The sequence below is a fragment of the Phoenix dactylifera genome, unplaced genomic scaffold (assembly GCF_009389715.1).
Source record: "Phoenix dactylifera cultivar Barhee BC4 unplaced genomic scaffold, palm_55x_up_171113_PBpolish2nd_filt_p 000051F, whole genome shotgun sequence".
Lineage (NCBI taxonomy): Eukaryota > Viridiplantae > Streptophyta > Magnoliopsida > Arecales > Arecaceae > Phoenix > Phoenix dactylifera.
The window spans coordinates 489,241-511,871 of record NW_024067670.1 but is presented as its reverse complement, the minus strand read 5'-3'; the positions used below and the strand labels follow the sequence as shown (position 1 = coordinate 511,871).

The window sequence follows — 22,631 nt, the reverse complement described above, 5'->3', positions numbered from 1 at the left end:
ACCAAACAGAGTCTATAAATAGGCTCTAGTTTAGTGGTTTAAAAAAAACTTAATCCACATTACTACTACTCTGCTTTCTAAGATGAAATAGAGAATTTCTCTCATCTTTTTTTCTCTTTCTTCCAAACCTTTTTCAAGTTTTTCTTTTTATATGAGCAACTGAAGAGGTTGGTTGAATCAAGCCTCTCCAGCAATCATACTCGTTAGGAAAGAATCGGGCTAAGACAGATTGTTATATCTTAGAAATGAGATTGTCGCAATCCTGCATATAGACGACAAATCATGTTCTTAGAGCACTGTATATCATACGCTTCAATCTAGATAAGCTCTTTTTAATTTTTTGATTTTATTTTAATAAATTATTTTTTTATAATACTTTTATAAATAAAGATATAATAGTTTTTAGATAAAATATTTTTAATGTTTATTGCCATGTATAAGAGCTATGACGCAAACCATCGTAAGACCATCCCGTAAAATGACAGGGTGGGTTTGTCGGACAGAGAGTCCACTCAATCCAGCCAATTAAGCTGGGTTTACTAAAATTAAATTAAAAAAAACGACGTTAATACTAGGATTCAAAGTTTAATAAAATTATGTCAGAAAAAGATATCGATACTAGGATTCAAACCTCAGTATAAATCAATGCAATTAAACATATTTCATATTCAGTTCTTTCCATAAAAAATTACTTTTTTCTCTTTGTTGTAAAATTAAAAATAAATATACGTCGTCATATTTTTTATAATATTTTCAAAACTTTACTGTTTAAAATAAGTTAAAAAATTCACAAGTTCTACGGTTCTTTACAGTGACCCAAATCTTGACCAGGTTGGTCTCCAATCCGTAACCATGCGCCAGGTCTACTTTTTGCATGGCCACTCTCCACATGAAGCCAGCCTCAGAGATCTCATTTCAGCAGCCTTCATGTCATATGAAGGCCCCGTTTATGATTTATATTATTTCCCATCAAAATCACAAGCATCAAGATTTCCTATCACATATGCCAAATTATAGGGTATTACACCCAACTACGCTCCGACATCCCTTCTTTACAAGATATGCCACCTTTCATCTAGTTCTTGCTCCCACTAAACAAGCAAAAAATAAGAAACTTTGCAGGCCAGACGCAAAGGTGCAGCTATCCAAGATAAAAAGATCAAACTTGATTAGATAAGCATCCCATCCATCCCTGCTCTCTCATTTTCAGGTGCACATTAACTAGCCAGCAACAAGTTAAGTAGCTCACCTTTTAAATGATATGTAAAGGCCTCATCCCTCCCAAGAGGGAGAGTAGGTAAATTAGACAAAGATAATTAAAATAAGATAACAAAATAATCAGCATGGTTTCTTTCATAATCATAAAGTTCAATGCTCCATAAAGTTCAAACTTCAACCCTCTATAAAGTTCATTGTAGACAGTCAGCATGGTTTCTTTAATAACCATAAATAGTAAACAAAGGATATCAGCCAAAAAATGCAACATATTTCTTATGTCGACATATAGATCGTGTCAATCCCCTGGATGAGTTGTGTTTGCTCCATCCCTTGTCTTATGAACCAGCATTACCCTGCCCAATCATGTCCAAAAATAAAAAGTTGAGCCAGTTTTATTGGCCATTTAACTGAATTCAGTGAAGAGTTGGGGAGAGAGAAACCTTAGCTTTAGTCTTTTTAGATTTGGCTTCTGGGCTCTGCTTGAATGGGAGAAATTCTTGGCCACCCATGAAGGGTTGCAACACTTTTGGAATTTCAACTCCATCTTCCCTCTGATAGTTTTCGAGAATACAACAAATGGTCCTTTCTGTTGCTGTTAATGTAGAGTTCAGCATATGGACAAACTGCTTTGCCTGTTCATCATTCTGCATGGGAACCAACAGAAAAACTTGAATTACTTCACTATGTGATGAAACCCAAGATGAAAAGCTAAGGATAGCCACCCGATGATCATTTATTTTACTCTGAATGCAGAATCAACATTTTTTGATAAAATAAAAAAGGCAGTAAAAGTTGAAATTCTTGCCTTTTTCTGGCCATATCCAATTCCTAATCTCCTTGATTGGTAATCCGTGCAATTCGAACAGGAGACTAGTTCCCTGTAGGTCTGTGATGCCGGAAACCATCCTTCCAAGTCATACTTCTTGGCTGCTGCATCATTTAAAGCACCAGAAACAATAGCCACGACTTGATAGGGAATGCTCAGCTGCGATATGTTAGTTCCATAAATACATTTATGTACCTAGCAGGCAATAATAAGAAAAATGACAAGGCTTCCAAGTTCCAAGAGCACACCTCCTTATAGAAGTCCTCCGAATTTTTTATCATTTCCTCATGCATCTCCCATGAGTCACTGTCATTTGGACTGGTAATACAGAATTGCTCTACTTTTTCAAACTGATGGACTCTAAAAATGCCCAGTGTGTCTCGACCATGTGAACCAGCTTCTTTCCGGAAGCAGGTTGAATATCCAGCATATCTAAAGTACATACAGATACATTACTAATCACAAACTAAACCAGGGTGATAGTATAGAACTCATAGATAAAATTACCAAAACAAAAATAAAGGAAAACCCATACTGTATAGGTAGTTCAGAAGGATAGATTCGATCATTTAGATGATAAGCACACAATGGCTGTTCTGCGGTCGCAATCAGATATTTGTCATCCCCTTCGCCTGTCACCTTTTAAAGATCAACTAATATCATAATCCTGGAAAACTTGAATTTAAAATTATTTAATAGTTGTAATTAGCAATCACATAAGCAGCTGGTAAGTATGCGCACAGCAAACTTGTCTATCTACTATACATAGCATGCATCATGGGGTTTCAGTTTTGAACCTCATGCGCTTCACCACCTTTAGATACCATTTGAGAGACTGAAATCCCATCCATATCACTACCTATCAAATCATGGCCTTCTGTTAGATACCCTTCCCTCTTGAACCAACCACACACACTACATTTGCTGAGAAGCATCAAATTTATCTACAGAATCACCACCAACCATCAACAATATTCCACTTTTAGTTGTGAATGCATGTATGCTGTAATTATTCAGCAGTTGAGAAGATCATCAGCAATCCTCTGGAATTAGTCACTTGCATTACATGGAAGTTCAAGTCTGCACACGTGGATGCTTTTGTGATCACCTTCTGTTTGACCTTAATTTCTTGTAACATTCAACCATCTCTTGGCTTTTCCCACCAGCCACTTGAGCACTTAAGCTGCAATTTAAAAGATGACGCTTGATCACTTGAGCTGTACCCAGTTAAAAGTTGGCAAATACTTAGTCTATTTAACCATTTGTTAGTGTTTTCTTAAAGGCTTCCAGTGACCGCATATTTGGTTTGAAACAAATTGCATATGCAATGTTAAATTTTTCATTATTAGTCTAGATCTTAGTAGCTGGCATCTTCTACCTAGGTTAACAAATCTGCTCCACAAGCTTCCTAGAATCTCTGACCTGCACCCGCTTCATAGGAACTTCCCTAAGTGTTTATAAAATATCTGCTCCGCAACCACACTGGCTCCCACATCTGCTCCCAATTCTAGCAATTAAGGTTCAGAATAAGAAAATATCCTATATGCTATCCAAAATGATATGACAATTATAATGTGCATATGTCTCGCACAATGTTTTCTTTTAGTGTAACTTGCAACGTAATATGCATTTCCAGCAAGTAGTTACCTATAAGACAGCTTGATCTTGAACCAACTCTCTCTTGATAATCCTATCACTTAATTTCTTGTAACATTCAACCATCTCTTGGCTTTTCCCACCAGCCACTTGAGCACTTAAGCTGCAATTTAAAAGATGACGCTTGATCACTTGAGCTGTACCCAGTTAAAAGTTGGCAAATACTTAGTCTATTTAACCATTTGTTAGTGTTTTCTTAAAGGCTTCCAGTGACCGCATATTTGGTTTGAAACAAATTGCATATGCAATGTTAAATTTTTCATTATTAGTCTAGATCTTAGTAGCTGGCATCTTCTACCTAGGTTAACAAATCTGCTCCACAAGCTTCCTAGAATCTCCGACCTGCACCCGCTTCATAGGAACTTCCCTAAGTGTTTATAAAATATCTGCTCCGCAACCACACCGGCTCCCACATCTGCTCCCAATTCTAGCAATTAAGGTTCAGAATAAGAAAATATCCTATATGCTATCCAAAATGATATGACAATTATAATGTGCATATGTCTCGCACAATGTTTTCTTTTAGTGTAACTTGCAACATAATATGCATTTCCAGCAAGTAGTTACCTATAAGACAACTTGAGCTTGAACCAACTCTCTCTTGATAATCCTAGCACTGAAGGAAGGTCCTCCTTTCCTCTATTTATCAATCTCTTTTACTTTTTGCCTTTCCAACTTTAATTGTACACTATTGTATTCTTTTGATAACTCCCCTGATTCCCTCACATTGATCTTCTGCTTCTAATATTATTTACTACTAACACCACCATTATTGTTGTATCTTGATACCTGCTAATAGTCATCTTCCCTGGTTTTATTCCTATAGTTTATATGATTGTCCATAGTGTTTAATAAACAAATTCTGAATCATTTTTTATAATTAAAACTAACAGAGTTATTTTAGGTAAATTTAACTTGTTATATAATTTATTGGTCATTTAACTCTACGAAAGCCCATTCAAGCACATAACACAACATCTAAAATACTGCATATAATGCAAGCACAGCACATGCAGCATGTCATATCCATGTCAACCCTTACATATAAGGAAAGATATGCAAGTTTGCAAAGGGATTCACAACCAACAAGCTAAGATACACTACTCCATAATATAAAATAATATTTTTTTCTTAAAACTGAAAAGACCAAAAAAAAACTGTAATTGACTTTATCTAACAGTCGATATAATAGAATACAGCTAAACAACAGCCATGTTTAAGTGCCAGTTATATGGATGTGCAACATAATGAGGGGCCTCTTAGACCATTTACAATTATAATGTTATGACAGATGTTGCGTTGACAACTAAAAGTGTTCTGTCTCTGTTCAAAGCTCTTCAAACATCCATCTGGCAGCAGCAAATTCCTAATATAAAATAATATTTTTTTCTTAAAACTGAAAAGACCAAAAAAAAACTGTAATTGACTTTATCTAACAGTCGATATAATAGAATACAGCTAAACAACAGCCATGTTTAAGTGCCAGTTATATGGATGTGCAACATAATGAGGGGCCTCTTAGACCATTTACAATTATAATGTTATGACAGATGTTGCGTTGACAACTAAAAGTGTTCTGTCTCTGTTCAAAGCTCTTCAAACATCCATCTGGCAGCAGCAAATTCCTAACATTTATACATGGTTTCACAGGTTTCAGATCTGTGGCTTTGAGATAGTGCAACCAATATCTCTTCCACTCTGCTAACTCCACACCCAAATCATTGTCCAAATAAACCCCACCAATGAAATACTCTCTCTCGTCCCCCCCCCCCCTCTTCTTCTATAATAGATAGAGGAAGATAAATAAGTTTAGGTTGCTTAATCTACTCATCGCTTAACTCCAAAAAAACAAACTTAGCAACCCAAACTGCACTACTCCATGCATCTCTCTCACCTCTGCTCTGATATTAGACATCTCTGAGTTCCAACCTGGCTAATAGTCATCCATGAGTGGCTTAGACTTGGGAATTGGGACTGCAAAAAAACAAAGACAATCGAGAAGCTACAAATAGTATAGAAGGATTCTATATGAGAACATGGTGACCAAAGTGGAAACTTGAGAGAAGAAACCAAAGAGAAGCCTTCGACTACGTAACCAAAATGGTTTTGCTCTGAAAGTTGTTAATACAATGCTAATTGTGGCTCTAAGCTTTAGTCTTAGCAAGGGACATAAAGGTCTTAAGTTTGCAAGTTTAAAATGTTTTTGAAATTACAAATGCATAAAACTCTAACCTTGTTGAATTGTATGCTAATATTTTGCATATTTTAGCCAAAGCATTAGGTTTCATATTGTGTATACTTGCATATGAGTTCAACTAACTTTTAGAGACACCATTCAAAAGCATGTAGAGTATAATCAACTTTTAGCTTATCAGGTAGATGTTTTCCTATTCGTTTGCTTGAACAAAGAACATCTTTTCTAGTCGTTCCACAAAATACTCTTGAACATCTAACATTTGTTTATGCTTGTTATATGTCCAATAAGTTTCATTCCAATGACCTTTCCCAAACCAAGTAATAAAATAATTGCAAAACACAATCGAAAACCCACAAGCTTTTAGTCCTCTAGAAAATATAACTCAAGTCTTAATCCCAAATAGTTGGGGATGGCTACATAAATCATTTTCCTCCATCCCCCTTGGTTTAGGGTCATACTTTCTAAAAGATATTGAGATATCAAATCCTTCTACATCCTATGTGATTTTTATTCTACCTCTACCCCTCTTTCTTTGTATGTTTATTAAATCACTTCTTTGTTCTAGCACATCCCTTAGCCTACGTTATACATATCCAAACCATCTAAGTCATCCTTCTCTCAATTTGTCCTCAATTGATGCTCCCTCCATCTATTATGAATGACTTCATTCCTTATTCTATCTTTTCTTCTATTACCATACATCCATCTTAATATTCTCATTCGACCACATTCATCTTATGCACAAATTATTTTCTAATTATTCAATGTTCTATACCATAGAGCTTAGCTGGCTGTATGGATGTCCTAAAAACTTTTTTCTTCAACTTGGCAAGTATCAACAATCACACAATATCCCAAATGCATTCTCCATTTTATCCAACATGCTATATTCCAATGGATAACATCCGCTTCAATCTCCCCTAATGAACAATCGATCCTAAACACCAAAATTGATCGCTCTTAAGATATACATGATCCTCAATTTTTGCACCATCTTCATCTCTATTTCAAATTTTACTAAAATTGCATTTCATGTATTCCATCTTGGTCCTACTTAACTTAAAGCCTTTGGATTCTAATACACTCCTCCATAATTCCAACGTACAATTAACCCTAAGCTTAGTTCATTCACTAAGCCTACAACATTTGCAAATAGCAGGTACCAGGAAGTATCATCCTTAATAATGCCTGGCACGCATATCCATGACTAGCACAAAAAAAAAAAGACTTATAATAAATCCTTGATGGAAAACTATTATAATTGAAAATCTATTGCAATTGGAAACTCACAAGTATTACCACCGGTAGTTCTTACACTAGTAACCGATCTAGTATACATATATACACTTAATCACATTAATATATCTAATGGGATCTCCTTTTCTAACTCCTATCATAAGATCTCTCTAGAGACTCTATCTTATGCTCTGTAAATCAATAAAAATCATATAAAGATCTTGTCTCCTTTATACTTCCCCATTAACCTCCGAAGGAGAAAAATAGATTTCATAGTCAACCTTGCTAGCAATAAACCAAATTAGTTCTCTGATATTTTTGTATCCACCTCAATCTATGATCAATCACCCTTAAGGTTGCTAATGGGTCGGGTTGATTAGTGACCCAACCCGACCCAACCTGCTTAGACCCGACCCGCCCATTTTGAAGGACCCATGCGATCGGGTCGAGTTCTAAAATTGGACCCGTTCCATTTTTCGGATCGGATCTGGATTTACTGAATTCAGACCTAATTCCAACTCAACTCGATCTATTTGAAATTTGGATAATTTTGACAATCCGACTCGACCCGACACGATCTATAAAATTATTTGGATGGATTGATCCGAACCGGACCTGACCCAGATCCGAACCGAACCAGACCCGGATCCGAATTTTTTTGGTTGGGTCCGGATTATACATGGACCTGACCCGACCCGAATGACCCATTGGGTCAAAAATTGTAGCGGTGGACCCGACCCAATCCGATCGTCTATCGGATCAAGTTTGGGTCCAAAATTAGGACCCAAATAAGAAATTGGATTTGGTCGACCCATTTGCACCCCTAATCACCCTCCCCCAAAATTACATAGTATAGCTCATATGTTTAACAATATGATGTTAGAACAATTTTGAGTATCACTTTCATTCTTATAAATCAATATTATAGTACTCTTCCTCCAAATTGAAATCATCTTCTTGGTCTTTAAAATCTTATTAAATAAAGTAATCAACAAAGTTACTCCCACACCACCTAATCAGGGTCTGTTGTGCCGGTATCGGGCACCGTGCCAGTTGCCCGGCCGCACGAGTCGGTATGAGCCCGCGTCGTGCCGTGCTAGGCCTGTACTGAATAGAAGACCGTGGAAAAGAGAAAAAGAAAGAGCAAGCAAGGAAGGGAGGGAGAGGGAGAGGGAGAGGAAGGGAGGCCAGCGCTGGTGCGGGCGGCGGAGGCTGCGGCCGAACCCCTGTTTCGAACGAAACAGGGGTCCGACCGTAAATATTTCGCGATTTTTAAGTAAAGTCGGCAATTTCGCTTGCCCGCACCAGCGCCGGCCTCCGCTGGCCCTCCGCCAGCCTCCCTCTCCCTCCCCCGCTTGCTCTCTTTTTTCTCTTTCCTTTTCGTTCTTCTTTTTCTCCAGCACGGCGTTTCGGATTCTTTGTCGGAACCGTCCCAGTAAGCCGCCGGTATGGCTTGAGACACCCCGAACCGCGCGGTTCGGAACGGTTCCGCCAATCTTGACCTAAACACTTCTAAACCTCAATAGGAATTTCATCAGATCTAATAGATTTTCCTATGTAATCTTTTTAACAATTTTCTGTCTCTGATACTCAAATTCTACATACACTTACTTAACATTTGTATCCTCAATATAACTTGTAAGGTCTCCTAAATTTTCTATATGATTCCCATAAAATAGCTTATTAAAATAACTTTTCCATCTTTCTTTGATCTCGTTCACCTCAACCAAACTTTTTGATCTTCATCTCTGATGCATTTAGGTTAAGTCTCTAGTTTTGCTATATGTTAGTCTTACAATTTTATGGTATCTTTGTCCCCCTTTTTAGTTTCTAACTTGCGATATAACTCTTCATATGCTTTGAATCTAGCCTTTGTACCACCATCTTCACTTCCTTCTTGACCATCTTATAACTTTCATACACTTCTCTACTCTGACATTTAGGTAGTCTTTCATAACATTCTTGTAGCCTTAACCGCCAATTGAACTTTCACTTTCCACCACCAAGCTTTCTTATTGGATGGCTTTTTTCTCTTTGATTCTCCAAATAACTCTATAACCACTTTCTTAATATTTTTAGCCATCTTTACCTATATGGTTTTGATTTCCCTATCTAGACCCTACTTTCCTTCCTTCAACACTCCATCCTTAAAAGTTATTAGTTTCTTTCTTGCAAATTTCACCACTTAGTCCTCCAGTTCTTATTTTATTTAGTTCTTTTCCATTTCCTAATACATAAATGCAAAACCACCAATCTATGTTGGGTGGTTAAACGCTCACCCAATATAACCTTATAAGCTTTACACAGCTTGAACGGCCTTTTTAGTAAGGAAGAAATCTATTTGACTAATATTATATCCACTTTAGAAGTTATCAATTGAGAATCTTTTTTTAAGGCAGGTGTTAGCTAATATTGGGTCATATGTCATTATGAACTCCAAGATGGCATTCTTTTCCTCATTTCTATCCTTGAAACCGTAACCTCCATGCACCTTTTTAAAACCTATAACTATATTTTTCCCATGTAACAATTCAAATAATCCTACAATAAATATCTTTTCTGCACTAGGAATCTCATGTATTAGTCCACTATATTCTCCAAAGAACGTTGCTTTGTAGCATTATCTAATCTTACTAAGGAAAATAAGCACATTGATGATACTAATAAACTCCTCTCTTAACACCAATTTTATCGAGATTATCCTATCTCCTATTCTCTTAATGTCTACAACCTCATATTTTTAAACTCTTATCTACAATAATTCCTACTCCATTTTTAGTCCTATCTTTCCCTGTATTCCAACATTGATAACATGTCTTACCAACTTCCTTTGCATTTTTTCCTATCCACTTAGTCTCCTGCAAGCTGCAGGCATGCTATGTTAACTCTCTTCCTAGCCATTGTATTTGCTAATTCCATCAATTTCCTTGTTACCAGTCATATATTCCAAGTTGCTAAATGTATCCCACTTTCCTGAACTTTTTTTATCCACATCCATCTATTAAAACGTGAGAACTATAAAATGCAAGTGTTAAACCTTGCTAATCTGACCCTCTTAAAAATATAAAATCACCATCATTTTGGTTTATGGATTGCCCACCATGTAAGAGTTTAAGAGAATACATCAAGGAAAGTGTCTACAGTGTAAATCTCCTACTACTACAAATATAATAATGTAAAATTCAGGAAATATGATGGATGCCTTTTTTAAAAAGCAAAATTGAAAATATCTCCATTTAATTAAAGGAATGATACGAGCAAGAATGGAGGGGCCTACAAACAATGTTTTGAAAGGCATCTATGGTTCGCGAGCAGTCAAAGGACCGCATATGCAGGTGCATATGAAGTTACTTATTTTAACTATTTAGAAATAGATACAATACATTCAATACAATAATAACAACAATAATGATGTAATATTTTTTTGGATGGATAATAGCAATATTAATAACAATAACAACCAATAATTAGATCCTATTTCTTAGTACCTAACCAGATAGCAATAACTATAACATAATCAGTATTTTAATATTATCAACATCCATATCAGACCTACCTCTAAAACACAGCAAACCTAACCATCAGTTTGAAACCACTACATCTACATAGGTCTAGATAAGAATGGGTTGTATATGCAGCTATGGAATGCTAAACGAGCTCAAATATGCAGTCACACAGTACTAAATAGGCTGCATAAGCGGCTGCAAATGCTAAGTGGACCACCTTTTCGATCCATATGCAATATGACCACATATAGGCAAATAGGTGCAGTACGATGCAGTCAAGGAACACTATACAAGACAACAACCAAGCCCTTAAATAACCAAAATTGGATATTGGAAGCCCAACTCTCCCAATAAGTATGGAGTCCTTTATGCCCCTAGCCCATGCACAGAGCCGGCCTAACCCTTAGGCGACTGAGGCGGTCATCTAAGGCCCCAGCCCAAAGAAGGCCAACTACAGGAAAGGCCTTAAAGACAAAATGGAAAGAAAAAAGGCCCCCCTGTAAGTTCGCCTTAGGCCGGCCCACTGAAAAGCCGCCTTAGGCCCCAAAGACATTGGGCCGCTCCTGCCCATGCACATGTTTTATCAACCTCACCCAAGTTTTCCTCTAACCAATAATGGTTTACAATCTTGTGCATCATGGAAGAGGTTTTGGTTAATAGACATTGTTAACACATGGAACCCTTCTTAACAGTTTATTGAGATCTTAGTACCTAGAATCTTCTACCTTGGGCAAGGCGCCAGCTTTAGAATCTTCATAAAAACTCAAACTTGAACTTATTTCACAATTGCTTCCTTATTTAAAGTGCTTCTAAAATATTTTCTTTCCCCATATCCACACTCACACCACTCATAAATCTAGCAACTAAAACTGAGATCAAATAGGAAGGCATGAATCGACAACCTATGAAAAGTTTATGAAGCGGCTTAGTCCGACAGCAACTATGAGTTATACTAAATCTAAGAGCCATGAATGTCTATTGGATTTTTTTTTCATTTTATATATAATAAGGTCATAATTATGATTTGATGTCTTAATATCAAGCTATTGCCCTTGAAAGTTGTTGTAAGTAAACCAAACAATGTAGACAATAATTAAAATTAGTTCTAAAGTGGGCCTAGCAATGGGCACCAACCAGCCTGAGGCTTGTCGAGTCAAGCCAAGTTTAAGTAGCCCCTTGGCTTGGCCAAGGCCTAGCCCAGAAAATGAGGCCAATAAAAAATTTTTAGCGATAAACATTTTTTAATGTACATGCATATATTAAAAATCTTGAATGTTTTGAGAGGCCATGTGTTCTCTCCATGTGTCACGGCCTTTCCTTTGGCAGCAGGCCACTACACGATATCTCCCTTCTTAATTTTTTTCTCCTCCAAGCAATGGCTCTCACACTCCTGCTAACATATATCGACCTTTGTGGCATTATCCCCATAGAATTCTCATCTCCAGAGGAGTCCTTCATTGTTGTCACCTCCATGATTGGAGTCGGCATCTAGTTGACCACATTGACTGCCATCATCATGAAGGTTTCTATAGCTCAAGAAGACCTAGTAAAATCGGGCCTAGTTGATCCTTCAAGCCTAGCTTGGGTTTGGGACCTAGCTTTTGGTGAAGTTTTCAAGCTTAGACCCGATTCAAAGGTTGAAGATTTTTTTGGGCCAGGTTTGGGCAAGGGGTGGCTTGATCAACTAAGCCCATTTCCAAACCTATTCTAAAGTAAATGAATCATGTAGCACTATGCTACTAACAAATCCTACACTAGCTCATATGCCTCTGCTACATAGATTTCATTTTCAAATCTTTTTTATGGCATGTGCTCCCTTGCAGAGTCCTTATATAGGAATCCCTTGCAATCAAACAACTGGGCAATTACAGCCTTTGATCATTCATTGATGGTGCACAAGAATGGACCTACAAGATTAGCAAGCAACGGATCTTCATATCACAAGACTTGAATCAAGCAAATTCAGATCAATCATCTAGTACTTACTAGTCCACTTGTTGATCTTTGACAATTGAATCTTTGATGATGAGAACGCTAGCTGACAAGTTAACGAACAGTTTATCCAAAAAAGGGAACAAAAAAACTTAATATACAAATCTTTGCTTGCAGGCTTCTCAACAAGAACTTCAATAATTATTTTATTAGACTGATTATCCTTAATAATGGTAACTGAATCTGTAAACAAATTCAGATCTTTGCACAAAAAATCTAAAAGAGCAATGTGCTCATAGGTTGATCAAATACATGAATAGATAAAGGGAAAAAGGAGGAAGAACTAAAGATCAAAGGAAATGGAAGAAGGATTTTATTTTCTTCATCAAAAATTTTTCATCTTACCAGTAGCCTTTCCCCTGCATATAGAGGTCGTTGTCACTTAAAGAAATCGAGACTTTGTGTTCACTATTGATTCATGTAAACATCTTAGACCCTAAACTACAATGATAACCTCAAAAAAATTGCATCCTAATCCTATTTTAGCAATTACAATTCATAGGCAATTTGCAGGGAATATCCAGTTTACTGCATCTAATTCATCCAAAAGATGTATCCTGTTGAGAAACCACAAAGCATATATAATATGAAAAAAACAGATCATGGAACTCAGTTTACAATCCCTGATAACTACAATTGAAATTGATTAAGAAATATAAAATGAATCAGAATTAGGTTCATAACATAAGGATACATCTAATCATATGCCACTAATCCTAGAAATTATGGTAAATCTTGTTAGGTTGTCTAGCTCGACTCACCATGCATGTCACTTACGCAATGTATGATAATCATCACTAATCCCTTCTCATATTCACCTTATTGCTCAAAGCCAAAAAAATCTATTGGATACAAGGTTCGCCGTCTCGGCACCGAACCTCGTACTAGTGCCACACTAGTACTATATCGGTACAATACGGAATGGAATCTTTTCGGCGTACCAAGTATCCGTACGCCACGCATACCGGATACCAATACGGTACGATACACCCTGGACCATCTTTCAGTTCGGTATGGTGAACCATGATTGGATATGCTCTAAATGTAACTGGTAGCAAGGAAGAAACATAGAAGAGTACACTCCCTAGAAAACCCAGCCTACCATTAATTTTGTTCAGCAAAAAATATTCAAATCCAACAACCTTTTCCAGATAATTCAAAACCTGAACTTTTTCTAGCAAAACCCTCCACAAAAAAAAAAAGAAAAAAGCAAAATCAATGGTCTCATGTAAGAGGGAACTCAGCATACTTTTTCCCTCCCCTTTCCAATATCCCAAACCTCAGAAACCTAAATAAAACATGTTTTTTTTTTCTTTTCCTCTTCCTGCTTACCAATTTTTTGAAGCAGAAATTCTCCTTTCCCAAGGAAAAAACTTCGTTTTTCTTTACCTACTTTGTAGGTTTCTCTCAACAACTAAACAGACCCTAGAGGATGGAAATTCTGTTTTCAGATGATTTATTGGTGGTTTATCACATTAGGTAAACATTGTTCCCATTCCAACACTTGTTTTTCAAGCTTAGTACTAAGAAACTTCTATCTAGGGTGGCACACCTGCTTCGAAAACTCTCAAGAAACTTGCTCCTAGACCTGCTTCTGAAGTGCATCATTGTCTTTGATATTTTTTTGAGAGATCCGCTTTCTCATATCCTCACGCAATCAACTTCCACATCATCTCTTCATTTAGGAAAATAAGTCCGCGTGTTACAAAACTAAAAGAATAGTTTTAAGCTCTCCTTTTTCTTCAACTGAGAACAAGTTATGAAATTAAGGATAAGGTCTACAGAGTGGTATCATTATGTTACTGCAACATTCCAACACTTGCTAGTTAAGTAACAAATTAGAAAATCCGTCTTCAAGGTTTACCAGGTTTTGGTTACTATAAATGAGATTCATTCAGAAAATATATGGTAATTTGATGAATGGAAATAAGTAGATCCCTTTAGTGTTACAAATGTCATGCTTTAAACAGAATACCTCCTTAAGCAGAGGTAACTCAGGTCTTTGAATATAACAATAATATAAACGATCATCCTGAGATCAATCAATGCTCAGATTTCCTACTAAACTAGGAAATAACATTGTCTTGTGGAACATGTACAGAAAATCCCAAAAAATCAGCTGCACTATGAAAAACAAACCAGAGAATACAAAAGGACATTCAATACTTACCTTGTAAAGTTCCTCATCAAATTGGGCCAGCTGCGCACATTTTGCCATTATGTCCTTTCTCATGAAAAATGGAGTCTGCATTGGTTGGTACTTTCTTTTCTTCAGAAATGCTAATCCAAAGTTTATAAGTGCCATATTTAAGAGGACTCCCTCACCCTTCAAATAGAAACCTCTCCCACCAGCTACATCAGCACCTATGTGCACCAAAAGCATGGCATTTACATGTTAGTATCAGTTATGGGTGCCATTAAAACAAGGTATGAACTTAAAAAAAAATATGATAGTGACTTAATTATCAAAATTATTCTTGAAGTATTCTCTTATGATACTATTTACAGATCAAATGCTTTCTTGATTGAAGAAATGGTAAGTGAAGAGCACAAAGCAAGCAAGTCATGCTGAAAGTACCTTTCCTTAGAAAACCTACTATAGTGAAATTCCACAATTTCTGTGAGGCTATAACATATCATAGAGCTGGTTTTCAGCAAAATGCAACAAATATGGCAACATAAAATTTCTTGACATCTACAAGGCCACACATTCAACTTAGTATGAATTCAAGTTACATATAATGTGAACTTTTCCATCTATCGATTCAGATCTTCTGAGGTAAAAACAAAGTGATTTACCAGAAGAAGCCATAAAGCTAAGCATTTGCTAACCAACTTCAAGCACAAGATATTTTTCATCAAGAATAACTTTACAGATTCTTAATATACATATATAAAGGAACATTCTACTTGATATCAGGTCAGCTCGACATCATTGAGCATTCTCAAAATTTCTTCTCAAATAACAAAATAAGAACTAGAAATGGTACCATAACAAACAATAAGCAATCTAATCTAGAGGATACCCTTTTCTGCATCCACAATATCAAGCAGCTTGACAAGGTCAACATGATTCCTCAACTTTCCCTCCATCCGCCGCTCCCCCCATGTCCGAATCACCTCATTGTTGGCCTGCAAACCAATTCCATGTCTATCTACAGCCGTTATCTTCCGAAATAGAGCAATTACAAAGAAAAATAATAATAATAATCCTGCACGAGGGCGCTGAGACCTCATCATTGCTGACGGGGACCGAGTCATGGACGAGGTTGCCGACGATCTCGAGCCTAGCATCCAGCGCGACCTTTGCTTCCTGGACCTCCACCTCCTTCGCGGCCGTCAGCTTCTTGTTCTCCTCCGTGCTCTTTATCATCTCCGTCGCATCTTCCTTTGCCTTCACCAATCCAGAGAAGAAACTTGGATCGATCCCACATCACTGAAAGAAGCGGTTAAGAAAACAAAAACGAGAGGAGAAGAACTCACGATCTTGAGGCGGGCAATCTCCTTGTTGATGCGATTGAAGTCCTTCCTCAGATTCTCGAGCTCGAATTGCCCTGGAGGATTTAAGTTTAAGGGATCTCGTGAGATCGAAAGAACAACAAAACGGAAAAGAAAAATGGAATTTTTTAAGTTTTATTCTGAGAGCGGATTATTACGCTGGCGCCATTCCTTGTCGAGGTGGATGATCTCGTCGACGATCTCGACACTGGCGAAGCGGCGGCGCTGGGACTCGCGGACGCGCTCGGGGTCAAACCCCTTTTCAGCCCGGAATATGTTGATGTCCAGCATCGCTTCTTCTTCCTTCGGGATGAAGTAGATGAGGACGAGGAAGGTGAAGGCGGAAAGGAACGACGAGGAGGGTTTTATGAGGAAAACCTTTAGCCGGAATCTGTTCCTTTGGCACCATCATCCCCATCTTCCTTTTGAAGTCCCCAATTGCATGCTAGCCCCTGCCTTTTCAACTTATTACATCACAAGTTTTTGGAGTTTATAATCTCAGCAACCATAATAAAAATAAAAAATAAAAATAAAATAAATAAATAAATAAAAATTTCATCACATGGTGCTTCGTGGTTTGTATTATGATTCTGTGGCGTGCTGCATGAATCTCACTTAATCTCCCGAGCGATGTGCCATTTTTTTTCATATATAAAAGTAGGGGTGCAATCGAGCCATACTGAATTGAGTAGCTAGATGCTCGAGCTCAATTTAATTCAAAATACTCGAGCCCAAAACTCGACTCGAAATCGATCAAACTTTAATATCCAAGCTTGAACTGAACTTGATATTTAAAAAAAAAAAAGTAATACTTGAGATTGACTAGACTTAACATAAATATCAACCGAGCCATACTCGAGCTCGAATTCAAGCCTTAACTTAATTAAAAAAATATGGTAAAAACAAAATATAAACTAAGCTGGATAGGACGTTCGTTTTCATATTTTCTTTCCAAGATATTTGTTGAAACTCAAATTTGTTGAAGGAGGAGGAGATCTCTTTCACCTTCAACAGGACTTCAATATTGTAGGATCTCAGGCTTCATACACCCCTCAGACCTGATTAACGACCAAGAATCACTACAGGGCTTGAGTGGTTGCCCTAATGGTAGTCCAATGATCAATGCTTCGTTGTTGGATATTTTGAAATTAAACCTCAGGGCTTACTCAACCACAACGTTCTCAAGACTGATGAGGATCAGCCCAACTTTGCATTCTCCTACATTAGAGGACATGTCAATATAGAGTGTTCAAAAAGATTGTACCTTTGATTAATGTTGCTCAGACTCCACTTCAGCTTCTATTTGGTCTTCAAGCTTAGCTTCCTCCGGCATAGTACACTCAACAATGAAGTCGGCGAGGCTTATGCTTCAATGGTAGACCTAGGCCGATAATTTATATCAAACTCTCCAAGCTCAACAGCCCACTTGGCCAAGTAGCCAAAAATTTTCAGCTTCTATAATACCTTCTTCAATGATTGATCAATCATAATATGATAGTATGAGCTTTAAAGTATGGTTGCAGTCTCCAAGCTGGATGACCAAGCATAGGTCATTTTCTCCATTCTTGGGTACCTTGTCTCGACATCCTAAAGTAGCTTGCTCGCATAGTAAATAGGCTTTTGGTTTTCAAGCACTTCTCTAAAAAGAACCAGGCTAATTGTGAGAAAGATATGGTCATGTAGAAATGCAGATTCTTCCTGACCTCGAGTTTAGTAAGGAGGAGACCTGAGGTATTGTTTTAACTGATTGAACACTTATTGGCATTCCCCGATCCATTCAAAATTTTTGCATTTCGCATGATCTTGAAAAAGGAAAGACATCTTTCTGCCGACCTAGACACCAATCTACTTAGAGCAGCTATCTGTCCAGCAAGCCACTAGACCTCTTTAACCGTCTTCGAAGCAGTCATTGCCAACACTACTTGGATCTTCTCCGGGTTGGCTTCAATTCCTCACTGGGTCACCATAAAGCCTAGAAACTTTTCTGAGGTGACTTTGAATGCATATTTATTCGAATTAAGCTTCATATTATATTTTCTCAGAGTCTAGAAAGCTTCATAAAGGTCGATGACATCAACATTATGGCTCTTCACGAGTAGATGTCCACGTATACCTCCATAGTTTGGATGATCTATTCCTTAAAGACTTGATTGACCAGTCGTTGATATGTAGCTCTGCATTCTTCAAACTGAATAGCATCATGTGGAAGCCATATAATCTTTTGTTCGTAATAAATGTCGTCTTTTCCCTGTCCTCGAGGTACATCTTGATCTGATTTTATTTCGAGAATGCATCTATGAAATGAGAAGCTGGTGACCCAAGATAGCATCAACAAGTTGGTCGATCCTCGAAGTGAAAAGCTAGCTTTCGAGCATGCCTTATTAAGATTAGTGAAGTCGATGTAGACTTTCCAACATCCATTGGCCTTTTTTTGACGAGCACCATATTGGCTATCCATTTCAGTTAGTCAACTTTATGAATGATCCTAGCCTTCACGAGCTTACCAACCTCTTCATCAGTGGCTTGTTGTCGCTCAAGGGTGAAACTCCTATTTGTTTTGATATACCGGCCGATGCTTAAGGTCTACATTAACCTGTGCATCACAATAGAAAGATCTATACCTGTCATATCGATGGCCAATTAGTTAAACATGTCAGTGTTGCAGCCGAGGAACTGGATTACTCAATTTTTCATTTTCTTATGGAGCAACAAGCCAATCTGGATTGTTCTCTATCTCCTCCTCTTCTTCTTCTTTTCTTCTTCCTTCTTTTCTTCTTGGAAAAACAGAGGATGAAGGAAGAGGGTGGACCGATGGTTGTCATGGTCATAGTCCAGCAGGGGTGCAGCAGGCGCCGGTGGCGGCTAGTAGAGGGTGGCCGGTTGGATTTAGCCCAAAAATAGGGTCAAACAAGGGGTCTTGGCTCGGTCAATTTTGGGTCCCAATCCGCTTGTTAGCAGCTGGAGGCTCCAACATTGGCCAGAGGTCAACACAGGAGAGAGGCCAAGAGTCTCGATAGAGAAAAGAGAACCGAAACAGGGGTACCCTGTTTTGAATGCAAATTTGGCGATTGTTGGCTCTAAAAAGGCCATGTATAATGGCTAGAAGCCTAAGAAAAAAAAAGAAAACAAGGCGGAGAATTCTCACCTTGGTCCAACGAGGCTCCGGTGGCCTTTTTTCGGCGCCGATTCGAAGAGGAGGCTCGGAGAAGAAGCTTGAAAGTGGCGATGATTCCCTGCGATTCTGGCGGTGGAAATCAGAGGGGAATGAGGGGGATTAAATAGGTGAAGTCTCCGAGTTCTAGTTGACCTTGGAATCCCCGTTTTCCACCAAAAGTGGAGAAGGAAGAAGACTCCTTTCTCCGCTTCATCATGCCACAGGGCACGATAAGCTTGGGCGGGCCTCTTCGGGCCGGCCACAGGGCCAAGAAGACTAGGCTATTACATTCTCCCCTCTTAAAATAATTTGTCCTCGAAATTAACATACTTGAGACTCAACTTTGAAAGTAGTCAACCATCATATCATCCTTGAGCTTTCCAATAGTCTCCCTCTTGGAGTACCTGCTCGTAAGATTGGACATAAAGAATCATGGCATCTTAAACTTGATCCTTTCCATCTACAATACATAGTAGGTTCTTTTGATCTTCTTCAAAAGAAGACAACATCTCAACCTTGGATTTAAATGCATAGAGAGAGATAGAGAGAGAACTACATCAGATCTTACCTTCAATGGAACGGAAATGAATAAAATTTTTCATGTTCCTTCTTCTATCTTCACATGCTAGCCTATTCATCCCACCCACCTAATTTATATTACATTGTATTACATGCTATTGTTTCTAACCAATGCAACAGTAACATCAAGCTTCTTTAGGCATGTTATTCCCACATCAGAAGTTCTTCTTTCTAAGAGCATTCAAGCCACAAAATCATACAGCAGAGGTGATGGTTGCCAAAGAAATTTGGGGATTAGTACTCCACCAAGCACTTATTGTTTTTGGATAGCTCAAATGATGGAGCCTATGTGGAGATCACTTAGAACAAGGAAGTACCTTCATAAAGTTTTTATAGCCTCAACCTCTTTTGAAGACATATCGACCAGAGGAAAGACAAGCCAGGAAGGCTTTAGAGTTCAAAGAAAAGGGTACTGAAGGGAATTACCTTGATGAGTTGGACCTTCATAAAACTTTTTGAAACATTCTGAGAAGGTAAGAAAAGGTCCCTCCAAGCGGGCATATTAGAGACTAACTAGATGAGCTTCAGGAATGTCGGTTGTAGTTGGTCGGACTTCATGGAAATAGGTATAGAGCTAAAGTTGGAAGATCCATGAAGGGCCTCCACAACCTCAGGTCTCTAAACTAAGTACCCGAAGGCCTTGATATAGATAGGCCAAGACTTTGGGGGCCAAGGCTATAAGCCAATCGTCAGCCAAGGCTGCAATCAGTCAGAGATGTGATTTCACAATCTTGATCGTATGAGAAAAGAGGAGACTTGCAAATCCAAACAAGAAAAGAAATGACAAATTCTTTTGTCGAAACTGGTCTGGTCTACTAGCTAAAGGCCTTCATATAAAAGCTTAACTAGCCTTCTTATCCAAGTCCGACACTATTCATCTAGGTGTTCATATTGAACACCTCATCGATGGGTTGAAAGTTCAAGAGAACCCCTAAATTTAGAAGACTGACACTGGTAATCGTGTGATTTAGATACAAGATGTTAGTTGAAGAAGACTAGAAACAAAAGACAGTATGGATGAGGGATTGGTTGGCTATAGGAGGAGATTTAGAGAGAGATAAAATAACTAAGAGGCCATTGTCCTCCTATATATAATCTTTGTATTGGGAAACATGAGCCAACAAGAGATCCCAAAGATCGTTCTTGGTTGGCCGAGACCAATGGGAATTAGGATTTTTCCAAACCAAAGATTCTCATTAGAATGACAGATCAAAGATAGAGGAGAGGATGCTGAGAACCCTAAGAGGAAGCTAGAGGAATCACGGATGAATACTTGTGATTGTAGATCTAGGATTCCTTGAACGCTCAAATTCTTGTCCTTATTAAGCAACGTCATTGAAAGCAGTGTGCAGATTTATCTTGTTTAAAAGAATAAGCTAGTGAAAGCAAGGACAACGAAGACAAGCTTTAAAATTGGGGCTTGATGAGGTCGGAGGGTATCCTCCGAACCTCAGAGCTCAGTCCCCATCGGGCTTAGACAGGACCTCTCCGCTATCTAGTCGATGTAGGACTAAGTTCGGACTCTTTATTCCCACAACAGGGCTCAAGGAAGGGTGAAAGAGGACAATCCTTAGTTATCCAAGGCTAGCTCACCGCACCAAGGTTTACCCAAAATGGATCCTAATTGATTGCGATATCTCAAAGGGTGATCGGATTACACTAGTTATTTAGAATAGCCCATATTGTGCGAACACATGGTCATTCCCTATGGTCAAAGAGTAGTGGGTTGCGTTTAAGGTCACAGATATGGCATTGGGTATATCCCATCACCATTCTGACTGTCAACCAATGGGATGTTGGAGCATTATTGACACCATATCCTAACTTTAGTGCTAGTCCAAAGACCAGTTTGATAGCGGTCACATGGGAATCCTAGAAACTAAGTAATAACAAGCTCTAGCCATGGTCATGAAAGGGTGGCTAAGCATATAGGTTTGATTTAACAAGATGAGTGTAAAAACTATTGATGGGAGGTGTTAGATCAACATAAATGATTTCATGCGATCAAGTTTAGGGAAAGCTGAAGTAGTTAAAGGATGGACCAAGAATAGACCGAGCAGGCCTATCAAGTTACCATATGGCATCACGTAAGATAAACCAGGCAACGTCTAACGAAGGCTGATTGAACCAATCAAGTGACTACTTGAGCCATTAGTTGAGTCCTGAAGAGGGCAGGATGTTATGCTGAATCTGAATATGGCCTACCGGATAAACAATGTATTGACTTAAAGGCCGATCATGACTTGTGCTAAGACCTCAGCCTAACACTGGATGAAGTCTCGCAAGCAGAATGTAGAGGTGGAATTAAGTACTGAAATATCATGACATAGAACATAGAGATATGGCTAGAATCCATTGTGGCTATTGTTATAAGAAAGTGGATAAAGTGATGGTAATAGAGAAAGACAGATGTCAATGCTAGAAGAGGCCAGCTACCAAGCAGTAACAAAGAATGTGTGTAAATATTTTATAATTCTAAAAAGAGATTCTTCGCCAATCAAATGACTGGTATTTTATTTTATTTTTCAATTATTTCTTTAACTTTAGTTATCCTTTAGCTTCTAGTTATTAGCATAGTACCCTAGTTACTGCTCCCTTTCTCGAGAAAGCGATGCTCAAATAGCAAAAATTTTTTGAAGGTCAAGATAGTACAACCTACTACTATCCATTCTTTCCTATTCAAACATCCACGACATGCCCACATATCATTCCATTCCAAACCGATTATCTTTTTTTATCCTACGCCAGGAGGAAAAGAAAGGAGCAACA

At 38.1% G+C, this 22,631-nt stretch overlaps 1 protein-coding gene across 1 annotated transcript; it reads right to left on the bottom strand.

Annotated features, from left to right (window-relative positions):
* Window positions 1-1,302: 1,302 nt before the first annotated feature.
* Window positions 1,303-16,531, bottom strand: LOC103721234 (serine--tRNA ligase-like). Its single transcript, XM_008811356.3, has 10 exons — window positions 16,288-16,531; window positions 16,115-16,185; window positions 15,864-16,025; window positions 15,658-15,763; window positions 14,802-14,995; window positions 2,580-2,683; window positions 2,293-2,476; window positions 2,024-2,203; window positions 1,659-1,862; window positions 1,303-1,571 (listed from the first exon to the last, which is right to left on the bottom strand). The coding sequence occupies exons 1-10, from the start codon at window positions 16,418-16,420 to the stop codon at window positions 1,554-1,556; spliced, it is 1,356 nt and encodes a 451-aa protein (XP_008809578.2). The 5' UTR covers window positions 16,421-16,531; the 3' UTR covers window positions 1,303-1,553.
* Window positions 16,532-22,631: the final 6,100 nt, after the last annotated feature.

Bases quoted from the DNA above. Each gene is read 5' to 3' on its own strand.
- LOC103721234 (XM_008811356.3), bottom strand. From the start codon at position 16,420: ATGCTGGACATCAACATATTCCGGGCTGAAAAGGGGTTTGACCCCGAG. The intron at 16,186-16,287 runs GTAATAATCCGC...TAAATCCTCCAG, and splicing joins CGACAAGGAATGGCGCCAGC to GGCAATTCGAGCTCGAGAAT. The intron at 2,684-14,801 runs GTAAGTATTGAA...GATCTTTAAAAG, and splicing joins TTGATGAGGAACTTTACAAG to GTGACAGGCGAAGGGGATGA.